The sequence below is a fragment of the Spea bombifrons genome, chromosome 7 (genome assembly GCF_027358695.1).
Source record: "Spea bombifrons isolate aSpeBom1 chromosome 7, aSpeBom1.2.pri, whole genome shotgun sequence".
Taxonomy (NCBI): domain Eukaryota; kingdom Metazoa; phylum Chordata; class Amphibia; order Anura; family Pelobatidae; genus Spea; species Spea bombifrons.
This window is the reverse complement of record NC_071093.1, coordinates 20335557-20359269: the sequence shown is the minus strand read 5'-3', so window position 1 is coordinate 20359269 and position 23713 is coordinate 20335557. Positions and strand designations below refer to the sequence as shown.

General features: G+C 43.3%; 1 protein-coding gene across 1 annotated transcript in view; it reads right to left on the bottom strand.

Moving 5' to 3' along the window:
• AOX1 (aldehyde oxidase 1) overlaps positions 1–23713 on the bottom strand; it is a 190894-nt gene that overhangs the window by 59931 nt on the left and 107250 nt on the right. The window contains exons 14-22 of the mRNA XM_053471953.1: positions 22359–22543; positions 19388–19550; positions 18412–18424; positions 16802–16875; positions 16048–16217; positions 7869–7986; positions 7291–7413; positions 6631–6727; positions 3944–4068 (exon numbers count right to left, since the gene is read on the bottom strand). Coding sequence (XP_053327928.1) covers positions 3944–4068; positions 6631–6727; positions 7291–7413; positions 7869–7986; positions 16048–16217; positions 16802–16875; positions 18412–18424; positions 19388–19550; positions 22359–22543 — 1068 coding nt within the window. The remainder of the gene's footprint in view (positions 1–3943; positions 4069–6630; positions 6728–7290; positions 7414–7868; positions 7987–16047; positions 16218–16801; positions 16876–18411; positions 18425–19387; positions 19551–22358; positions 22544–23713) is intronic.

The following is a 23713-nucleotide window of genomic DNA, read 5'->3' as shown; positions in this document are numbered from 1 at the left end:
TAAGGGTGCGGCCTATATTCGGGTGCGGCCTATATTCGAGCCAATACGGTAATTCAATATATTTCTACAGAAAGTAAAGTGCCAGGAAACAGATGACCAAATACACATGCCAGGACAGGCTCTGCCACACCGACACCCAAACACACACACACACACAACAGGACACCCAAACACACACACCAAGACAGGCTCTGCCACACTGACACCCAAACACACCAGGACCAGCTGTGCCACACCGACACTCAAACACACACACACACACACCAGGACAGGCTCTGCCACACCGACACCCAAACACACACACAGGCTCTGACACCCACTGGACGGGGTAAGATACAACAATTAAAAAAAAAAGTATTTTCCACACTGCTTTGTCTTTGACCCCACTTTTGTGTTTTTGACCCCTTCTGCATCGCCCTCAGCCAGCACTATGTGTATTTATCCACCCAGCTTGCCCCTTGCTTTAGTATTGATTTATGTAATGGCCCCAGCTGTCCCCTTGTGTATTGATGCCTCCAACATAGATAAAATGCTGCCCTGTAGTATGGGGGATGTATATCTGACTAGTTGTTCCTTTCATGTGTCCTGGAAAACATGGCAGATGTGGTCACCCTAATGCCCCCACACCTCTGTGTATTGCCCCCCAGTTAGCCCCACATTGTGTATTTATCCCGCCACCCAGCCTCCCTTTAGTATTGAGTTATGTGATGCCCTCAGCCAGCACCCCTTGTCAATTAGTGCCCCCCTCCTTTAATATCATGTCAGCCCTGGCACCCTGTTTGCATTCACAGGCCAAACCGCATCAAACAGCCTCCCTGTGGAATGCCTTTACACTTCCATGCAATCACACACATTTATTCATTCACTCATTCACAAACATTCATTCTCAGATATTCGCTCATACACCCACCCCCTTACCTGAGCTGCAGATCTCGGTGCCGCTCGCATTCTTCCGCAGGGGCCCTCTGCCTTGCAACTTGTACTGCCCAGGGAAGCAGGAACGTAGCAGGGTCATGTGACGTGATGTAAAGTCACGTGACTCCGCTGGGTTCCTGCTTGTCTTGGGCGGAACAAGAGACGTTACAAGCAACGCGCAGGTAAGCAGCAGGGCCTTTGCGGAAATGGTCACAGTTGCTGCTGGCTTTTGTCCCGCATGAAAGACAGCCCCTGCCGTGCGGCCACATCGGCCACTTTAGTGCGCAGCCACATGGCCGGCCATTTTATTTAGATTTAGGGCGGTCTGGGGGCAATTGCCCCCCGGCCCACTCCCGGTACCTGCAGTAATAGTTTTGTCACTGTCTGCCAGGGCCGGACTGTGCGACGGCCACCTAGTGATGGGAGCAGCGTGAGGGGTGAAAGCTCCGCCCCCTCGCACGGACCTCTCACCCCTCACGCTTCTCCCATCACTATGCGGCCATCAAATTGCTGGAAATCTAATCTAAATGGCCGATGCGTGCTGATGCCGCCGGCCGGAGCTACTTTAATTTTTTTTATTATTATTTATTTATTTATTTGACTTAATATAGCAAGCCGATCCGGCATATTACATTTAAAAAAAAAAGTATAAAAGTAGCTCTGGCCGGCGGCATCAGCACACATCGGCTGTTTAGAGTAGATTTCCAGCAATCTGATGGTCGCATAGTGATGGGAGCAGAGTGAGGGGTGGAAGCTCCGCCCCCTCGCACTTAGACTGCTGGGGCACCGTATGTCATGTCAGTGACATCCTGTTAGCATAGAAAACGGCAGTCTGCAGCTACGAGAGGACGGAGGTCAAGATGAAAAAGCCCCAAAGTGGAAGAAGTAGAAGGTCAATAAACTATTTTTTTAACAAAATGTATAATATTTTTTATGTAAAAGCCTTATGCCCCCCTATATGCCACTCTGCCTCCCTGATATGCATTGTACCCTCCTATATGCCACTCTGCCCCATGATATGCCTCTTAACCCCCTAAATGCCACTCTGTCTCCAGAAATGCCTTATACCCACTATATGCCACTCTGTCCCATGATATGCCTTTTAACCCCCTATATGGCAGAGTGGCATATAGGGGGTTAGAAGGCATATCATGGGACAGAGTGGCATATAGGAGGGTTGAGGCATATCAGGGAGGCAGAGTGGCATATAGGGGGGTATAAGGCTTTTCTGTAGGCAGAGTGCCCCATGATATGCCTTTTAACCCCCTTTATGCCACTCTGCCTCCAGAAATGCCTTATACCCCCCTATATGCCACTCTGTCCCATGATATGCCTTTTAACCCCCTATATGGCAGAGTGGCATATAGGGGGTTAGAAGGCATATCATGGGACAGAGTGGCATATAGGGGTATAAGGCATTTCTGGAGGCAGAGTGGCATATAGGGGCTACAAGGGATTTCTGGAGGCAGAGTGGCATATAGGTGGTTAAAATGCATATCATGGGGCAGGGTGGCATATAGGAGGGTATACGGCATATTAGGGAGGCAGGGTGGCATATAGGGGGTCATAAGGCTTTTCTGGAAGCAGAGTGCCCCATGATATGCCTTTTAACCCAATTTATGCCACTCTGCCTCTATAAATGCCTTTTAACCCTCTATATGCCACTCTGCCTCTATAAATGCCTTTTAACCCCCTTTATGCCACTCTGCCTCCAAAAATGCCTTATACCCCCCTATATGCCACTCTGTCCCATGATATGCCTTTTAACCCCCTATATGGCAGAGTGACATATAGGGGGTATTAGGCATTTATGGAGGCAGAGGGGCATATAGGGGGTTAAAAGGCAAATCAGGGGGCAGAGTGGCAAGCCTGGGGCAGATGTGCATAACTGGGGGGGGGGTGCAGGTTGGCAAATAAAAGGATCTAAAAACAAAAACCAAAAATGTCTCAATCATAGCTTTTATTAAATATGAAAAAATCGTTTACATTAATTAATAAATAAATAAAAGTTTCTTACAAGTATATCGTGAAGAATAATGTGAACACTGTTTTGTTCCACTGAATAAAATGGAACTTTTTCATCTAAAAATGTTTGCAGTAGCAAATGTTTTGATTCCATTATGTGTAATGTATTTAATTTATTAGGGCCTTTTTAACACTTTTGCTTTCTGGCATTTTAATACAAATAATGTGATAAAAAGAATGTTTTATAGTTATTTGTACGGCAAATAGTGTGACTTGGGTATGTATAAGGGGTGTGTGTGGGTATAAGAGCTCAACCGTGAGATAAACTATATGGGCCGGTCTCCAAATGTTTGCAGGGCTTCTTTTCATTCCCATTCTGGCCCTGCTGTCTGCTCAGCTCTCATTCTTAAAAGGTTAAGCAATAGGTTGCTTAATTTGACCACAATAGAAACAGATACATTGCTGTTTAACCCAGGGGTTTTTGGTACCTCAAAGCCCGGAGCAATTTTGCCATTTTTGGGGTATGTCGGTTTAGCGATTATTCTCCTTTCCTGTGAATAGTGTACCCATGTAAACTATATATTGTTTTTTCAAGGAGAGATAGAGCTTTCGTTTGATACCATAGTTGGATGATTAGCTGAAAATTTAGAATGAGAAATTTAGTAAAAACTAGCGAAGATTAGAAAAAAAATGTCACAATGACATCACAGCTCACATTATAATTTTTTTAGTATTATTTATATTATTATTTTAATGATTTATTTAATATTATTTTTTTAATGAATTAACTTTTTTTTCAGCTTTTCTCTTTCAGGACGGGAAGGGGAGTGAGAGACATGGTTTCTCACTCCCCTCCCCGCGATGCCCCTGCACCGATCACACTCTCACACATCTCTATGCAGGTCCTCACAGGGCAGGGGATATCCTGTCCTCCGATGACCTTCCGGGTTTTTTGGACGTCCCGGTACGTCTATAGGGGAGTGAAGGGGTTAAACATCAAACTGTTTCAGCTGTATTTGTTTAATTAAATGTTCCATAGTTTTGTCTCTGTAGAAGTGCTAACCTGAGCTGAGGTGATGTCCTGTGTGGAAAGGTAGATATCAAATTCATTCTCTTCACCCTTTGGCACTGCAAGAACAGTGTTTGTTTCCAGGTAGAAGTGCTCCTGTCCACCAACGTGGATTTCACCTGGATACATTACAGGTAAAGCAGGTTTTTAGGTAAATGACATTTTATTGATTTAAGGGAACAGACAATATATAGACAGAGGGAGGTGTCACAAAATAGAAGTATCGACAATGACATGGACAAAGTCCATAGGCATAATAAGGCACAAATCGTCAGTAAAAGGTACATTCCAAATGCAGCCCCCTCCGTCAGGTCATGAAATAAAACATACGGCGAGAAGCAATGTGGAGTAGAAGGCATTGGAAGCCAAGATTCAAAATTCAAATTGCTGCAGGTCCATGTCACCCTAAGGGTATGTAGTGTAGAGATAAACAGACCGACACACAAAAAGGAAGGAGGTATAAGGGTTAAAAAAAAAAAAGAAGAAAAAAGAAAGAGGGGGGAGGTGGGGAAAGGAGGAGGGGAGATACCGTGGGGGAGGGATAAAGAAAAGGAAAAGCAAAGGGCTAGCAAGATTTCACTGCCGAAGTAGCGTCTCAAGCACAGGAGAGGAGAGAAAGGAGAGCCAGCAAGCCCACGTCCCCGTGTACGCCTCCATCCTGTCCGACGCCAGGTGGATCAACTCCTCCAAGACCTGGATCTCTTCCACCTGCGAAGCCCACAGACGCAAGGAGGGGGCCACAGGATGCCTCCAATAAAGCGGTATACGGCTACGAGCCGCATTGAGAAGATGACCAAGGATGGAACGCTTCATATAACCCCACGATTTCTCAGAGTGCAAGTAGGTGCCACTCTCTCCCCGCATCTCCAACAGACAGGATCACTCCCCGGCACAACCCGGCTAATTGCCACCGGGGTCCTATACCACCGGGACAGCAGCTTGTAGGCTGTGTCCTGATAATGAGTCGCAATAGAGCATTTGTGTGTCAAGACGCATACCTTCATCCACTGGGGCTCCAAGAGCGTTTCCCCAAGGTCGGCCTCCCAGCGCCCCATGAACACCAGAGGGACCAGATAGTCTCTCTCCAATAGCATGCGATAAATAACGGAGATCCCCCCTCTGGGAACACAGGGCTGCCGGACGAGTTGTTCAAATGGGATGAGAGTCCTGGAAAGATGATGCTTGCCCAGCACTGATCGAACATAACGCGCTATTTGCGCGTATCGAAAGCGCTGCAGCATAGTGCCTGTAGCAGCAGGAGTAGCCGTTCATTTTGATTACGCCAACTTGTCCATGCCATGATACATGGGAGAGATCCCATCGGCGGAGGTCACGTCCTAATTGTTGCAGAAGACTGGGGAAATTTACCCTGTAGGTTGAGGGGAGGATCCAGACTCCCAGATATTTGAGAAAATCACGGCACCATCTGTATGGGAAAGAAGCGCCAACAGCACGGGACTCAGCTGTGGACAAAAACATCCATAACTTCAGACTTGTCAGCATTGATTTTAAAGTTGGAGAGGGAGCCAAATATCCGTAACGCGTCGTGTACGTGTGGGAGGGAGACTACCGGTTGTGAGATCAAAAAGCAAGTCATCTGCATACGCCGACACCTTTAGTTCGCGGCCAGAGTAAGTCAGGCCATGTATGCCGGGATCGTTCCGAAAAGCTTGCAGGAAGGGCTCCAGAGTGATGGCAAAGAGGTGGGGTGACAAGGGAAACCCCTGCCGGGTACCGTTGCGGATTGAGAAGGAGTCCGTAAGGGCTCCATTCAGGCGAATTCGTGTGGACAGGTCAGAGTACAGCGACATGACCCAGTGGAGCCAAAACCGGCCAAAGCCCATGGTCCGGAGAGTCTGGAACAGAAAGTCCCACGCCACCCTGTCGAACGCTTTTTATGCGTCCGTTGACAAGAGAAGTAGTTTCTGTCCCATTGCCTGGGCAAGGTGAATCGAATGCTCTATAAGTCCTGTCACGTCTTTCCCTGTCCATAATAAATATAGTGTAGCAGCCATCACCTTAGCAAATATTTTTAAGTCGGTATTCAAGAGAGATATGGGCCGGTAGCTCTGGCATAACAATGGGTCTTTCCCTTCCTTAGGCAACACAGCAATCGTCGCCATCAATGAATGGGGATGTAAGAGATCCCCTTACCGCACAGCATTAAGGAGAGTCGTAAAGGGGGTCTTCAACTGCTCCCAGAAGATGCGGTAGTACTGTAGGGGGAGGCCGTCTGGTCCCGGAGCCTTTCCCGCTGCCATCAACTTCATGGCTGCCCACGCTTCCTCAGCCCCTAAGCCCCTAAGCCCCTATCTCTTCCTCCAAGGCTGATCTCTGGATATCATGGTTGAGCAGAGTATTCAAGCGTCACCGCAAGGTGAGTAGTTCGAGATAGGTGCGTTTGTGGAGAGGCCAATGCATTTTTGGATAGGTGGAAAGTATGATTTCCATGAACCTGATATTTTAAACAGGCTAGTGAAAATATAATTTTGTTCCTATCTCAATAGCAGCAATAACGATACAAGTGTTTTTTTTCTCAGAAAAAAACAAAAGGATAAGTGAAATTATAGTGAGGCAAATTAAAGTAAATCTATGGTAGGGTTGAGAAAGGAAGTTAGAAATCTTAGAAAGGGACCCACCAATTATTATACTGGATTACAGTGTATGAATGTTCTTTTTACCTTGAAGTATTTGGTCAGCACGTTTAAAGCCTTCCTCTGCATTTCCATGCTGGATTTTTCTGTCTGGTAGAAAGTACGAGTTATATTTAATGGCATCCTGAAAGGTAAAATGAAAAAAAGAGGCTAAAATAGTAAAAATCCTATCATCTGGGATTCTGTATTCGACAATTTCTCAATAAAATGAAAGTCAACATTTTATTAAATTATGGTTAAAAGAGGAAGTCATATATTATAGACAGCATCTTTGGCCCAGCTGTAAAAATGCTGAGTACAATATCCATACCTGGAGAACTCTGGGAGAAAGACAGCTTCTCCGGTTCTCCAGGTTGACACGCGAATCCTCCGGGTTGCGTGGTCCTGACAAGCTCCACTCCCCAGCCACTTCCCCTTTAAATGGGGTTTGTTTCCCACAATGGCAGCTGGCAACAACCCTATTTAAAGGGGAAATAGGTGGGAAAGCCCACTTATGACGGTGGAAGCACCCACTGACATCAGCGAGACCACTTACCATGTCCTTCCTGACATGGTAATTTGACCCCATTGCATCCTTGCATCCCACAAGGGTAGGCTCCAGGTTGCTGGAACCCACAACTTCTCAGGTACGACTATATCCTGTCACAATTTCATAGTTCACGTGAAGATATGTAACCACTTAATTACCTCTATAGTAAGAATGACTGGTTCTAAGTCTTCATAATTTATCTTCACTTTGGCTACTGCACGTCTTGCATGATCAGGGGTATCCGCCACTATTCCACAGATAATTTGTCCAACACATTCAACCTGTCACCAAAGAAATGAAAATGCAGTATAAAAGTACATATTCCCCAATGGTTATTTGATTACACCACATGGGAAAGAAAGAGGACCATCATTTCTGGATTTTTTTTCAAATATTTTTTTTTCCTGCAATTTACAGGCAAGGACATGCAAGTTCACATTGACCTCACCTGTAACTCACAAAATGTACACTCACAAAAAAACGCACAGATTATGAATATTGGCATGTGAAGGCAAGTCTGGTGAGTCAAGATAACCCTTAATCAATAGTGAATAGACCCAGAACAATAACAAAAGTAGGGTGGATGGCTATTCAGAAGGATCTAAGAGAAGTCTGTCACCGGTACATAATTGATTTGTCCTTATTAAACAGCAAATGCAATATAAAATAATACAAATTTGAGATTTTTTTCAAAAAAATACAATATGCTTTGCAAAAAAATCTTTGTGCGGTATACCGTCTCCTCTGCAAATAGATGATTTTGTCCTTGAATTTCATTTGTCCCAGGAACATCCCCTGCTGTTATCACGTCAACAACACCTGGAATTTCCAAAGCTTCTTCAGCATCTATTGACCTGCATTGTGCAAAGAAGCAATGGCTTTCTTTTAAACATGCATAGAGCTGTATTGATTTAACTGGGGGTTAAGGAATAGATTAAAGGATAATTATATAACATAATTTAAATGTTTCATCACAAGATTGCAGCATGTGAGGCACTGCAGCCATGAGTTTACAGGTAAGTTTTGTTTTTGTATTTACTCTGGTATAATATAGATACCCCTTTTCAGAACTTTCGAAAAGAGGGTAAATTGTCCATATTATACCTAAGATTTTATAGTGTGTTTCAGCTTATCCTACAAAACTTAATATTTTTTTTTTTATAATATAAGTAGGCAATGTTTATGCAACATATAACTTGGAAAGGTAAATACATACTATAAACCTAAATACTGGATGTGATACAGGATATAGGTTTACAGATAAATACTGATGAGACATAAATCAACTATACTTGCATGGGACACCAGCATTGGGGAATGGGGCCAGATGCTCACTGTATCCAAAGAGCCAGTTTGTGGTGTTCAGCTACAGAACATTACAAGGTGTCAGGACCCAGGCGAGCAGGTCGGGTAGGAGACCAGTTGCAGGGGATACCAGGCACACAACAGACAGAAAAGCAATCTGAATCAAAGAATCAAGGAGAACTGTAGTGAGGACAGGGGAAACCAGAGTGGCAGGGCACACGGCTTGGTAGCCCTCAGGCAGGGGACACGGCTTGGAAACGGCTGGACAGATAGGTAAGTCTGGTATACAAATCTGGATCATAAACATAGCCAAGGTCATACACGGGAGATCAGAACAAAGTACAATGAGTTATAGCTGCAAGCAGGCTAACAGGGATCCAAGCCTAACAATGCAAAGGCACAGACAGAAGGGCAGAGCAGGTATATAAGGGCATGGCTAAATTCAGGTCACGTGGCTCAGCTATCCCAAATAATTAGAAAGGGGTGCTGCTGAGAGTGAATGGTGGCCACTAGTGGCTGCAGGTAGACATGACAGTGTTATGATTATCACAGAGTCCAGGCTGGTAGGGTGGAACCCTGACACAAGGTAGTATAGTGGGAGCTGGAATCAAGGTCTAAGTTGCAACAGTAGAGACCTCCATCAATTTTAAGCTACTTGGCCAAGTCGGGGGGAGATCAGAGGATTTTCTCAACGGGCTCATGATCTTCACTGAACACAAATGTGGGATGCTTAAAGGTATAAAATCAGGAACTCTGTTTAATGGGAACACACTGGTGTTTAAAACAGTATTTTCACGCGGCCCACCTCCGCCCAGTAGGGGGTCACTCTTGTAGTCTGTGGGGAAGATGGTAAACACGGGCGATTTCCTGACTTCTGGCCGAAACTGGCTGGATATCTGATCTTGGTCAAAATAATGGCCATAGAGGTCTCTGTCGTGTATGTCCTGACCCGATGGAGGGTAAAACACCACAAATAAAACCCCCTCCCAAAATGCAGGTACCTTAAATCCGTGTCCGAGCTCCACAGTCTTTGGTAATTGGGAAAATGTGGTACTCTGTACCAGGGGGAAGAAGTAGTCCCCTATATCCACTTCCCCAAAAACAGAACTCCTTCCAAGGCCAGGGCTCTGAGTCTGTAGGTAGGAGGATGTCTCTCAGGCCTCTCCAGGAGCCCAGGGCATGGAGGCTTTAGTCACAGGTAATAAAGGTGAATTTATTTTCAGATTCTTCCTTTTCCTTACTAGCCTATTTTAAGGTATCCTCTGGTAGAGACTTAACATTGGACAGAGTTAGGCTGCAAACTCTTGTTGCATCTGGGTTAGCTGGTCCTCTAATCATTTTTGTTCTGAACAGTTATGTTTCTATTTCCTAAATTGCCCAAATGGGATGTTGTTGAGCCACGGTGGCTGTTGAATGGAATGATACTATTAAAAAAAACCCCTGGTGAACAAGCTAGTACCCTGTTTGGAGGTAAAACGCATCATTAAAATTAAAATCATTATGGGTTAAGATAAATGCCACACAAGTGACAATGAAATCAACGTGGTTTTTTTTTTGTTTTTTTTTACATAATTTTAATTATCTTTCAGATATGATTTTACTTTTTGTATGTCACATTGCAAGAAGTTATCAATTTATTGCCAGAGGATTGAGGTGATATGAGCAGGCTTCCAGGGGGGGGGGGGTTATTATAGATTTGTGAATTTGTGGTAACTAATGGGAAATTTGTATTCTAGTCTAATTATTATAGCTTTAGTTCGACTCCTTCTTCAGAAGAATGCCGTGTGAGAGGCCAGAGTCTAGGTTTGCAGAGTTCCTCCTTAATCTTTTTATCGGCACGTGGGAAGATGAATTTATATGGTCCGATTTCCCATTGGGGAAAACCTGTATTTTTTATATATTGATGACTGCATTTTAAATTTGGAGGGGAGATGCAGTTAGCCTTAATTCTTTTGTTACTCACCTTAATAACAAGCACTACCACTTGGTTGATGAAGTGACCAAACATTTGAGAGGTGGTAACTACATCAAATTTATATATAGGCTGGAAACAAAATGGATTCATGACCTCTGGTCCTTGAATTTGCAAGGTCTAAATAAAGAATTTGAAGTCAGAGATCAGAGTTCCCCATGATCTCTGACAGCCGGGGAAGGACCTCTACATGTTGCCGCGGCTATGCACCGGGGACTCAAAAGCATGGAGGGGGGGGGGTGTTAAATGGGGAGCATAAGGCATTTCTGTAGGCAGAGTGCTCTATGAAATGCCTTTTAACCCCCTTAATGCCACTCTGCCTCCAGAAATGCCTTATACCTCCCTATATGCCACATTTCTGGAGGTAGAGTGGCACAAAGGGGGTCAAAAGGCATATCATGGGGCACAGTGGCATATAGAGGGTTAAAAGGCATATCATGGGGCACAGTGGCATTTAGAGGGTTAAAAGGCATATCATAGGGCACAGTGGCATATAGGGGGTATAAGGTGTTTCTGGGGCAGAGTGGCAAGCCTGGGGGCAGATGTGCATAACTGGGGGGGCAGGTTGGAAAAAAGGAAATAAAAACAAAATATTTTTCTCAATCATAGCTTTTATTTAAAAAAATTTGTTCTTATAGGGTCGTCTTATATTCAGGTTTTTTCTTTTTCCATAAATTAATATTCAGATTTTGGGGGGTCGTCTTATAATCAGGGTCGTCTTATAACTAAGCAAATACGGTAATAGATTATATGATAGAAAGGTAATACAAAAATTATCTTGTCCACAAATTACAGGTCTGGCTGGTACTAGTGTAAACTAGTCTTAACCCCTTCATGACAAAGCCCGCACATCCACAGGCTCACTATGCAATGCATTTGTAATAATGCCCGTACATGTACCAGCTGCGTTAAAACCGCCGCCACAGTGGGCTTTGTAGAATGCATAGAGGTCTCACAAGTGAGGCTAGCTGAGGAAACTGGAAAGAAAGCCCCCCTCCCCCCAAAAAATGGCTGGCTAAAACAGAGCTTAGGAAGCAACAACAAGCACCATCACTGAGTGACATTACTGCCACTTACAAGATGTGCAGCACCAACTGAAAAGCTAACAAGTTCACAGAGGGTCTGTCCAGATCCTCCTGAGAACTCATGTACTGCATTCAACCATGGAAGTCAATAGAGCCCAGTTTATTAATTACAATGTGATTAGTAAAAAAAAAACAATAATAATAAAAAAAAATTGGTTACATGTAAAAATTATTCTTTTATGAGCAAGTCCTAAAATTAGCGCTATATCTGCGCTAAAATTCTGCATGGTAGTTGTAAGAGTTAAAATACTAACATTTTAAATGCCCATGGGATGTCTAATTTAAAAAATGGATGATTTGATAGGGTAAATTGAATTGGCCAGGTTCAACGATATCCCAAAAATAGGACATGGGCACAGACTGACTAGTCAAAATTCCAAAAAATACTCACAAGGTGTCACCACCTGGTTCCATACACACGACTGTAATGACCCAGAGCGCCCAAGGATTGTGTTCAGGAGTTATTGTGCAGTAGCAGAGTCAGACAGGGCCTGGTGAAGGGCGACTGCACTCTCCAGGACATCTAGGGTTGTGCGGCCACATACCAGGGCCCTGAAACAGCAGCCGATGTTGTCCAGAACAAAGCAGAACTTGGTGATATCCTGCAAGCACCCCGGAGCAGACATGAGACATAGCACTAGAATCATGTGCAGGATGCTGCGGGCTGGGAGTACGGAAGCTAAGCAGAGTAACCACAGAAACATAGCAAGCAAGGGGGGGACAGAGCAAGGAAAAGAGAATCCGAGCAAGGAACATAGGAAGACAGGACATACCTGGTACAGAACACAACTAAGGACAGGGAAAAAGGCAAGGAACACAGGGGGATGGAGTGAGGAGCTCGGACACTTCTCCTTTATGCAAGGATAGGACATCCTAACTGGGACGTGGGGAGAGGAGAGAGGAACCAAAATTCTCAGATGATTAAGGGAAAGGAGGGCAAATGTACATAAGAGACAGACAATGAACACAGGAACTAGCCTAGGACTATGTGATTACAATTGGAGATTCCGTCACATCATATGGCCATAGTATGCTTAGCCCACCACTACACCTTCAATATTCGGTGGATCCTAACACTAAACCCTGCCTACTGAATCACTAATACAAAACACAAAACCAAGGACATACCTTTAGACTGCTGACTGCAGACTGAGATAAACATAACAAACGTGTAGGGCACACCTTATAAAGGAAACAGAGCTGAAGCTAAAAGCAAAACCGGAATCAAGGAATCAGAAACACAAAACAGAGCGTATGGAAATCTAGGAATGGATTACAGCAAACATGGGAACTGAGGCAAGGCAAGGAAACTGAAGCAGAGCAAGGAACAAGGTAGCTTTTTACCTCCCAAATAACCCTACAAATTCATGCACGGTACTCAGGAGATGCTAAACACATATTGGGGTGGTGTTTGACAGTAACATGTACCAGGAGCTCTGAGTTCATACCTAAAGTAGAATGTGTATGGGGAAAAACACACAACTGCCCAGATTGCCCATGCATTTAGATGGTTTCCTAAATGTCGGGCTTGTTAGGGAGATCACTGATCTCCCCAACCAGTCCTGGAGGCTCCAGCTGCTGATTGGGTGGCTGTGCGCCCAGGGGAGGGCTGGCAGCCTAAGGCCTGGGGGGGGCAAGTCAAGTCAAGTGGCCCATTGTGCCACCAAATCAGCCCACCATACGTGTCCATCTTTTCCTGATTTTCTAACGCATACAAATATGATTCCAATGTGGTTTAACATAATTAAATTTAATAGCAACAAAGGATGCTAAAAAAGCAAAACCTGCTGTCTCCCATGGTACTGGCTGAGAATTATGGGACGTATAGTACACAGCAGCAGGGAAATTGAAAAGGCTAATATGAGTACCCTACCAGGATCATACCTTAAAGTGGGCCCATACACTCTCAAATATTAATTCACTGCAAGGGCTGATTGGGGACAGAGGTGACACAGGGATGGGCTGATTGGGCACAGCAATGACATGGGGGGCTGCAAGGGGACATAGGTGACACTGGGAGGGTCTGATTGGGGACAGAGGTGACACTGGGGAGCTGAATGGGGACAGCAATGACATGGGGGGCTGAAAGGGGACAGAGGTGACACTGGGAGGGGCTGATTGGGGACAGAGGTGACACTGAGGAGCTGAATGGGGGCAGCAATGACATGGGGGGGCTGAAAGGGGACAGAGGTGGCACTGGGAGGGGCTGATTGGGGACAGAGGTGGCACTGGGGAGCTGAATGGGGACAGCAATGACATGGGGGGACTGAAAGGGGACAGAGGCGACACTGGGAGGGGCTGAATAGGGACAGAGGTGACACTGGGAGGGGCTGATTGGGGACAGAGGTGATACTGGGGAGCTGAACTTGTGAACACATACAGACACAGAGATTTCTTTTTTTTTTTAATAATTTAAAAACAATTAATAATAATTTTAAAAAGCATTATGCTTACATACTTACATACACACACATACCGATTTTTTTTTTTTAATGAATACAAAAAAATATTATACAGTTTGTACAAAAAAAAATTTGTTTACTGACCTTCTACTTCTTCCACTTTGGGGCTTTTTCATTTTGACCTCCGTCCTCTGGTAGCTGCAGACTGCTGTTTTCTTTGCAAACAGGATGTCAGTAACACGACATCCGGTGCTCCAGCAGTGTGAGTTCAAGGGGGAGGAGCTTTCACCCCTCACGCTGCTCTCATCATTAGGCGGCCATCGCACACGGCCACTGCGTGCTGATGCCACCGGCCGGACCGGCTTGCCATATTACATTTTTTAAAAAACAGTATTATAGTAGCGTCGGTGGCATCAGCACGCAGCGGCCGTTAGATTAGATTTCGGGTTGCCTGGGGGGGCAATTGCCCCTGTGTGCGCCCCCTCGCAGCTGCGCCCGAGGCGAGTGCCTCACTCACCTCACCCTAGCTACCGCCATGCTCAGGAACAGGGGAAAAAATGCCTGCTACAGTCCCTGTAATACATTACAGTAGTACACTACAGCTTTTCCAATCCACCCTACAACAGTAGATAAACTATTGATTGACTTGCAGTATAGTAGCTGAGCATTGAGCATTAATTTCATCCTCACACTCCAGTCTGTAACTGCTGCTACTGACAAATCAAAATGTTGTCAGCACACTTATATCTAATGTTTGTCCCTCCCACTTGTAAATGCTGATTGACCAGGGTGATAGAAAAAAGGAAGGAAAAACTCTCACAGGTTGTTGGACCCATCAATCACAGCCATAACCATTAATTTTTTTGGCTACTTCTACCCATCAGTCATTGATATGTACCCTCCTAAACACAGTCCCTTCCACTTTACCTCATCAACGAGCGCCAAAATGGCTTGTAATGGGGCCAAAAAAACCTTGTAATGGCAGCGGCTACACGTGGCGAATCATGACAAATTATCAGCACCTAATTTTTGTCAGTTTCGTTGGAGATTGCCCTCATTTTTGTTGATTCGTACAAACGCACGAAACAGGGAATTTATTTAATAATAAAGTTTGTACGAAAATGTATGAAATACCACATTCCAACTCCTTATAATACAAATAACCACATTCCTTTATGTATTCTATTAGGTAGTTATCATTTATATTATGTAGTTTTAATTTTTGGTTATAAGTTTTTTCAACTTATATCTAATTCTAAGATCCAGTTTTTAAGTTAAATATATTACATTTGATTTAAAATTGTACCCTTGCAATATAAGTGAACTACTAAAAGTACAGTTTTATTTTACATATGTATATATGCCTATTTAATATTATTTTTGTCTGATAAATATGTAATGCAACCACTTCACTATTTGCTCTTAATGACATTATTATTTAACATCAGCACTGAAATAACCTTTCTTCCAATCACCGAATATACACCCTTGACGGAGTAGGTTATTCTACAAAAAACATACAAGGTGCTTTGTGAGGGTGAGACCTGAAGTGGCCCTTCTGTTTATCCAGTTTTTGATGTGCCAGATTACATCTGTTATCCTGTGTGTTTCCCCATTTACAGGTTACTAAGGTTTAATCTATAAATAAACGATATTCCCACAATTAGAATGGACTTACATTTGTAAGAGTTTTACTCTGCTTGTTCAATTTTTTTAGCTGATGACTGATCTGCTTTATTTATATTTGAAGTGATAGGTGGTACATTATTTTCTGTGACATGGTTGTTGTCAGCCCAGGCTACACTCTTAATTTTTGTACACCTGGATTCTTCCTTTCAGAGTTCCATCCAATCAGTTTGTTACCTGTACAGTAGTATGAAGTAATGGGGTAGTATAGGTGGGAAATGGAGTAGTATATGTGATCATGGAATACCTTGAGTTAAAATCGCTCCAAAATTCCATAAATTAAGTGCCATTCTTTTTCACCTACTCTTGAATAGCAATGTTTTTATACAGTAAAGGCTGTTAATACTCAGAAATCACCGATATTAGATTACATATTGGCTGTTTTTTTATATGGCTAACTAAATTCCATTTTTCAAATTCAAAACCAAATCATGCTATTACAATGCAAACAAATGCTTTGCTTACACAATTTTCGCATGAGCCCTTGAGCTGGTGACAAAAGCAATAAATAGTTCTTGGTCCATCGGTGGCATATCATCCACATACACTGCTTCCCCAGTGGCCTGCTTAATTCCAGACTGGTGCACTATAGGACGTCCAATAGGATCCTGGGCAGGTTGCTCAGGGTCAACTTCCTGTTTAATATATGAAATACTAGAGTTCACAGATACTGTATTTTCTGGGTTGGAAATAAAAGTCATGTACTTTGTGTATAGGGTACCAAAGTTAGAGTGTGCATGGGGCCAGGGCTCAACAAATTTCATATACATACAGGAGCCAGCCACAAAAGTCATAGAATCTGGATGCTGCTGAACTAATAGACCTCCCACCACCTGTCAATGCATAGAAAGGGAAATTGGGTTCAGTATAGGGCAGGTTCTTTTGGCTGGCAAGTGAAACCCAAGTGGCAATTTGAGCACTGCACACTGCTATAGCTAACCTCAAGAAAAACATCAATCTAACAAAGTATGTTACATCTAAAAATTAAGCTTTTTGCTTTTTTTCCACATCCGATACATACTTACAAAAGCCAACTTGTGCAAGTTTCATGCTGCAATCTCACATTTTGTTGCCAACTTGCATGCACTCACAGTTTACTGAATAGACCATACTGAGATATCTGATATCCATGTTTACTTATTACAGTTGCTGGTCAGACCACTAATTTTGGCTACAAGAGGTATACAGCCAGTAAGTTTTCCAATTAAATGTCACTCACTTGAAACATTTGTAAAGTCTTTGGTATTTCCGTCTCAAAATTTCTGATAGCACTAAGATACTCTGAGGCACCTGCTTCTAAAGTGAGCTGGTAATGATAAAAAAACAAACAAACATACATTTAGGTCTAAACTCAGAATATTATTTATGTTTTGCTCAGATTTACATTGTAACCGTCAATTCTTTGTAATAACTTAAGGAGGATAATCGAAAAAATAAACACAATTAATAAAATAAGTCCTGAAAAATCTAGATGTAGAGTCAAATGAGCTTGTATTCCTTCTTCAGATGTAAGTAAGGCTCACCTGAATCCTGGAAAGCTTATGTAATTCTGATTGGTACTCTCTAAACATTGGTACCTTAAATACAATCACAATCATGTTTTATACATTTATACATTATAAGTGACCAAAGTTGGATATTTTTGTTTTGGAGTGTGTTTAGAGGTATGGCTTGGGGGGGGGGCAGGGTTTTGCTGGGACTTTTTTATAGGACCACTGAGGTATTTTATATGCCATGGGTGTGACAGAATCCTCCACCACAGGGGTCCCTGGAGAGGCCTGAGAGCCAGCCTCCTCCCTATTGACTATGGGCCCAGGCCTTGTAGAGACTTCTGTGTGTGGATACAGGGGTTCAGTTTCTGCTGATGTTCCCCATGTTTTAGCACTCAGTGTCTCAAAACTGTAATGTCAGCTGGACATCCTGTGGTAGGAAGAAGGCTGATTGTCTTAGCATTGTTAATTGTATAGGTGTGAAGTTTTTCCCCTGTTATTGTGTGAGTTAGCCCCTGTCTTAAGACCCCCTGTAGGTATAACTATAGGTGTCACTGCTGCATACCTAATTATCAATTACATAACAGGTAGCTGTTAATCCTGTGAGCTACTGTTATCCCTGGCCATTCTCTGTCTCAAGCCAATTATATGTCTATCGTCATTCCACGTCTATGTTCCCAGTTAATGTAATTATTTATGTCTCGTGTCATCCTGTCCTTCCCCCGGATATTGTGTTGCAGGATTTGATCTAATTACTTCCTTCCTGACATGGTAATTAGATCATGTGATATTTGTCTTGCCCCTTTTCTACTTGTGTATATATAACTCTGAATTTGTCTTTAATAAAGGAGTCCTGTTTTCACCTCAACATGAGTGTTGCCTGATGTTTGGGGTGGGCTGTAGCCCCGCTGTGTAGCTAAGCTTCGGATAGCCACAGTGCCAATGCAGCTACGGTGCAGCGACGTCTCCCCTTCTATCTACAATGCTGGTTCTGCCCGGCGCTGAAGGGGTTACTTGTTGGTGTCCCGTCAGGAGGAAGCAATGTTTGGCTGGAGTACCCAGTCAGGGTACAGGTCGGTCCCGTCACAATGGGATAAAATCATGTGGTGTCTGTATACAAAGCCTACAGAAGAGGAAGCAGTGGACAATGTAGACGCCACACTGCAGGGTCTATTAAAAGTTGGAGACATAGCTAGTGTAGTGCACTCTGGACCTCTGTGTTGGTTATGCTGTAAATCTTTTTGTATTCTTAAGTATTGTATATACAGTATCTCACAAAAGTGAATACATCCCTCACATTTTTGTGAATATTTTATTATATCTTTTCATGTGACAACACTGAAGAAATGACACTCTGCAACAATGGAAAGTAGTGAGTGTACAGCCTGTATAACAGTGTATATTTGCTCTCCCCTCAAAATAACTCAGCACGCAGCCATTAATCTCTAAAACCTTGGCATCAAAAGTGAGTACACCCATAAGTGGAAATGTCCAAAATTGGGCCCAAAGTGACAATATTTTTTGTGGCCACCATTATTTTCCAGCACTGCCTTAACCCTCTTGGGCATGGAGTTCACCAGAGCTTTACAGGTTGCCACTCCTCCATGACAACATCACGGAGCTGGCGCTCCCTCACCTTCCGTTTCAGGATGCCCTACAGATGCTCAATAGGTTTTAGGTCTGGAGACATGCTTGGCCAGTTCATCACCTTTACCCTCAGCTTCTTTAGCAAGGCAGTAGTCGTCCACTTAGGGGTGTACTCACTTTTGTTACCAAGGTTTAGACATTAATGGCTGTGTGTTGAGTTATTTTGAGGGGACAGCAAATTTACACAGTTATACAGGCTATATACTCACTACTTTTAATTGTAGCAGAGTGTAATTTCTTCAGCGTTGTCACATGAAAAGATATAATAAAATATTATACAAAATTGTGAGGGGTGTGCTCACTTTTGTGAGATACTGTAACTATACACACTACTGGTACTCTACTTCTTTCTTCGACCTCCCTAAACAGCTTAAGAGTTTGCTAAAATATGAGTTTACAGCAGTAGTAAATTCAAATTCACTAAAGCTAATTCACCTTAGCACCCACACGCCTCCTGTTCATATTACTGAACTGTAATTAAAAAAATACCCTATGGAGTGCCTTTTTCTCACCACCTATCTCATTCCCAGCTAGAAGGGAGGGGTTAAAATAAGAAAATATCCTACAGGGAGCACCTCCCTCAGCCCAGTGGGCAAGGGGTGGGGGCATGGATATTTTAATGGATATTTATGTTAATCCCCAAACCATATAACTGATACATTACTTACAGGTTTCCTAAGGCTTTGAAGGACTTGTAAGTAAAATTTGAAGAAAAAGCTGATGGTCAGAGTCTTCCTATATTTCACCATTCCACCTGGAGCAGAGGGTGGGAGAGAAACATCACCGAGGATCTGTTGGAAGGCATCATTTAACATATCTTCATCCCAATGCCTGCCAGGAATAATAACAAAAGATGTAACAGTTCTTTATATCCTACATAGATATCAAGCTGTACAAGAAGATGAGTACTATGTTTTTTAACATTGGATATTTGATCAATAGGATTCAAATATTTAAAGTGCAAAAGTGAATGTACACTGTGCCTGATATTGCACTATATATTTGTTTTTTTTTCATGTATATGGATCCTACATTCAGGTCAAACGCGTGTCCCATATCAATGCCCTCAAGCTGTACCATGAAAGACCTGCGGATATGGCAGCCATATGCACCCCTTCCTTTACTGGGGAAGGAGATAAGGCGCTGCTGACACAAAAGCCTCTAGCTCCCTCGATGAGTCCAAATCGGACCCACCCTACAACTCCAGGAGGTCACCACATTAAGAAAGATGCTCCAAGCCCATAACCCCCTCTTCTCCGCCCTCTCTGGCATAACACACTTAGCCACCCATCCCATAGAGACCCCCTGTCAGACATCACTGCGCCAATCTGCTTACTGGGTACCTGAGGCAGTTAAGGGACACATTCACAAAGAGCTGTTATCCTAGTCCCCCAAAAGGAACTTAGCGAAAAGACTGTCACAGATGCTTACCTCATGCCCCGAGTAGACAACCTCCTTGACAAAGTGTCCAGGGCCAAATGGGTATCCACCTTTGACCTAAGCCGGGGGTACTGGCAAATTCAGTCAGTGTTCATCACTCTATTCAGACTGTACCAGTTTAAGGTCATGCCGTTCGGGAAGGTAGCCCCGGCTGGTAGATCAACTCCTTGGGGGGCTGCAGGAGTATGCATGTGCGTACCTGGACGACAAAGTGGTCTTCAGCAGCTCCTGGAGGGAACCAAGTACTAGCAGGCAGGGATGATCAGACCGGACAAATGTCAGCTAGGTATGGGGGGAGGAACAGTACCTAGGATACCGAGTGTGTGGGGGAAACAACAAGCCAACCCTGCCAAGATATACAGTATAGTCCACTGGCTGGTGCTATAGATCAAAAAAAAGAAAGTTTTTGGCGTTCTTTAGGTACGGAGGGTGTGAAGAACCATGTCTGATCTTCACTGTTATTATTTGATATGTTAATTACCCTCTTTTTGGAGAGCTGTTATAACCTGTGTATTGTGTAAATAAAGAGAGTTCTGTTTTAACCTCAAAGCCTGATGATTAAGGGAAGTGCTGGTCTGTGACTGCTTTCTTAGGACAGCCACAGCGTGTCCGCTTACTGGGAGAGGGAAGGAGCTGATGGGTGGATGTGTCCAGTCTGGGGCACAGGTCGATCCGTCACAGAGGGGTATTACAGAAAGTTCGTACCCCACTACAGCTCCATAGCTAAGCCCCTGACAGACTGCCCAAGACAGTACTGTGGTCCCTCGAGTGCAACCAAGCTTTCAACCAACAAAAGTCTGCACTGGGAAAAGCCCCAGTCTTAGCAGCTCCTGAGTGTAACCACCGCTTTCTGGTTCACACCGATGCCTCCATGTTCGGACTCAGAGCTGTATTAAGCCAGGTCAACGACCAGGGGGAAGAGGACTCAGTAGCATACCAAAGCCGCAAGCTATTGGACTGGGAGGTAGGGTATGCAGCCATTGAAAAAGAGTGCCTCACAGTCGTGTGGGCTCTCAAACGATTTCAACCCTACCTCTATGGAAATTAATTCACTATTCTTAGAGACCACAACCCCCTGGTCTGGCTCAACCGGGGGAGCGGAAACAATGGACGTTTGTTTTACGGTGGAGTCTCTTGCTCCAAACCTTCAATTTTACAGTACAGTACCGCCCCTGAATGTTCAAGTTCTTGTTGATAACCTGTTTGTCTTTTCTAAAAAACCGTGGAACTCTTAGACAGCCAGCACAACCTTAACTAAACCACTGCCCCCCTATTTTATAGCGTAAAGATATCACCACGAGATACCCAGAGATGGCCCCAGCCTGGCTGCCAAACAAAGATAGCACAGGCAGAAACTCCATTGTATAAACTAATCCCATTAACAGGATTGCTGCCAGGGGGAGATTCAGTAGCTGAGGGGATTAAAGGTTGGGTTGTATACATACATCTGTTTAATGTTAATGCAATTATGTGCATATATAAGGCTATGTTTCACAATAATAAAAATGTTCAATTTGCTTTTCACAATCATGGTGGTCATGACTACTTTTATGATCTAAGACAAAGATCCATCTATTAGCCTCCTGAGGCTGGAGGCTATCCTGAGGGACAGCTGAAGGGTTAATAGACCCTAACTAAGCAGTCCGTTACATATAGGCTGCAAATGATCCTCCCACATACCTTATACATAGCCCAAAAAGGGTTTGTTGGTGGTGGGTGTCCAAACAGCAATATCTGCTATACTGTTGAGAGATTCAAGGGGTGCAAGGCACCCAATTGCACTGGTGAGCTTAGATGCAGAGGGTGCCTTGACCAGGTGTCCTGGCCTCATATTAAAAGGACCCTGAAGTTTTAGTATTTTGGGGCCCTCTTTCTATCATAGCCATAACTAAGCAACCCGTTACAATGTGTAATTTATTTTTGTCACATGAATTCCATTTCACCATATATTATTTTTGACATTACATGATAACATTTTCATGGACATTATTTTTTTGTGGGGGGCTTTGATTTTGATAATATATATATATATATATATATATATATATATATGTGCACATAAATATTTAGGTGAAAGACCAAAACATGATATAATGGTTTTGTTTTCAACTACAGTATGTATGTATGCTGAACAGTTGACTGATGTAAATTCTGCTAGACCTTATCTGTAAACATTAGCTAAATGAGTCTTGGTCCTACCGTCCAATAAGTGCCTTGCTTGTGCTCTTCGCATAAATGGTGGTAGACCCAATGCCTCCATAGAATATGTCAATTTTCTGAATGATGTCTGTGCTTTCTGTAAATCGTACTTTCATTCCAGCATTTACTATAGCGTAAGCATTTTTCTCTCTCAAAGCTTGCTTAAAGGCTGCTACACACTCATCCTAGGAGGAAAAAAAATGATATACTAGATTATATAGCAGTCATTAAAATCATGTACACCTCTTTTTTTCTCTCTCTCTTCCTTCTCCCTCTTTTTGTGTCTCTCTAGCCTTTTTCTTTATATCCCTCCTTTTTTCTTTCCCTCTCTTTCATGTTTTATTCTTGTTTTTTTCTTAACTTTTGTACTTACCATACTGCTTTTTTCTTTTCTTTCACTCTCCCTTTGTTCTTTCTTTTTATCTCTTCTAAAAGAGGCAGAGTTGGCACAGGCAGGCTGTTAAGGGGGGTGGAGGTGGCACGCACAGGCTGTTAAGGGGTGGAGGTGGCACGCACAGGCTGTTAAGGGGTAGAGGTGGCATGCACAGGCTGCTAATGGGGCAGAGGCAGACTGCTAAAGAGGCAGACTGTTTTAGGGGCAGAGTTGGCACAGGTAGGTTGTTTTAGGGGCAGAGTTGGCACAGGCAGGCTGTTTCAGGGACAGAGTTGGCACAGGCAGGCTGTTTCAGGGGCAGCAGTGGCACAGGCAGGCTGCTTTAGGGTCAGAGGCCTACCACGTCAATGGCTGGTTTAGTGTATAGTGATGGGAGTTACGAATTACCACCATCAATGTCTGACTCAGTATTTAGTGATAGGAGTTATGATGTACCATATCTGTTCATTAAATGTTATTTATTTAAACTTTATTTATAAATTAACAATTTAGTTTTTTCAGATTTTTATTTTTTCTAATAAACATACAGTTTACAAATTTGTGAAATAAATATTTTTGCCAACATAATTTTTTTTTGTTGGGGGTGCCACATACTGTATCCACCCTGCCTCTGGCAAGTGGTGTCACAATAACACCACTAGACTCCCTATAAACCTGTTTTTATTTATTTTATTATTTTTTTTATATTTCATATATTTTTTATTTGGTTTTGTTTTGCTTTTTAGAAAAAAAATCTCCTCTGTAAGGCTTCTTAGCCTCATAGTTCTGAAGGTAGGCTTTGGCAAGGAAGAGGAAACCAATATGGTTCAGCACTATTTCCAATTAACATCTAGAATCAACAAGAATCTGCAGCACAAGGGCTAGCACAAACAACACATTTGGTGGAAGGCTGGCATCACAGTATACAAACTTTGTTTCAATGTAGTCACCTAACTATGTAGAGATTTCTAGATGGGTTGAG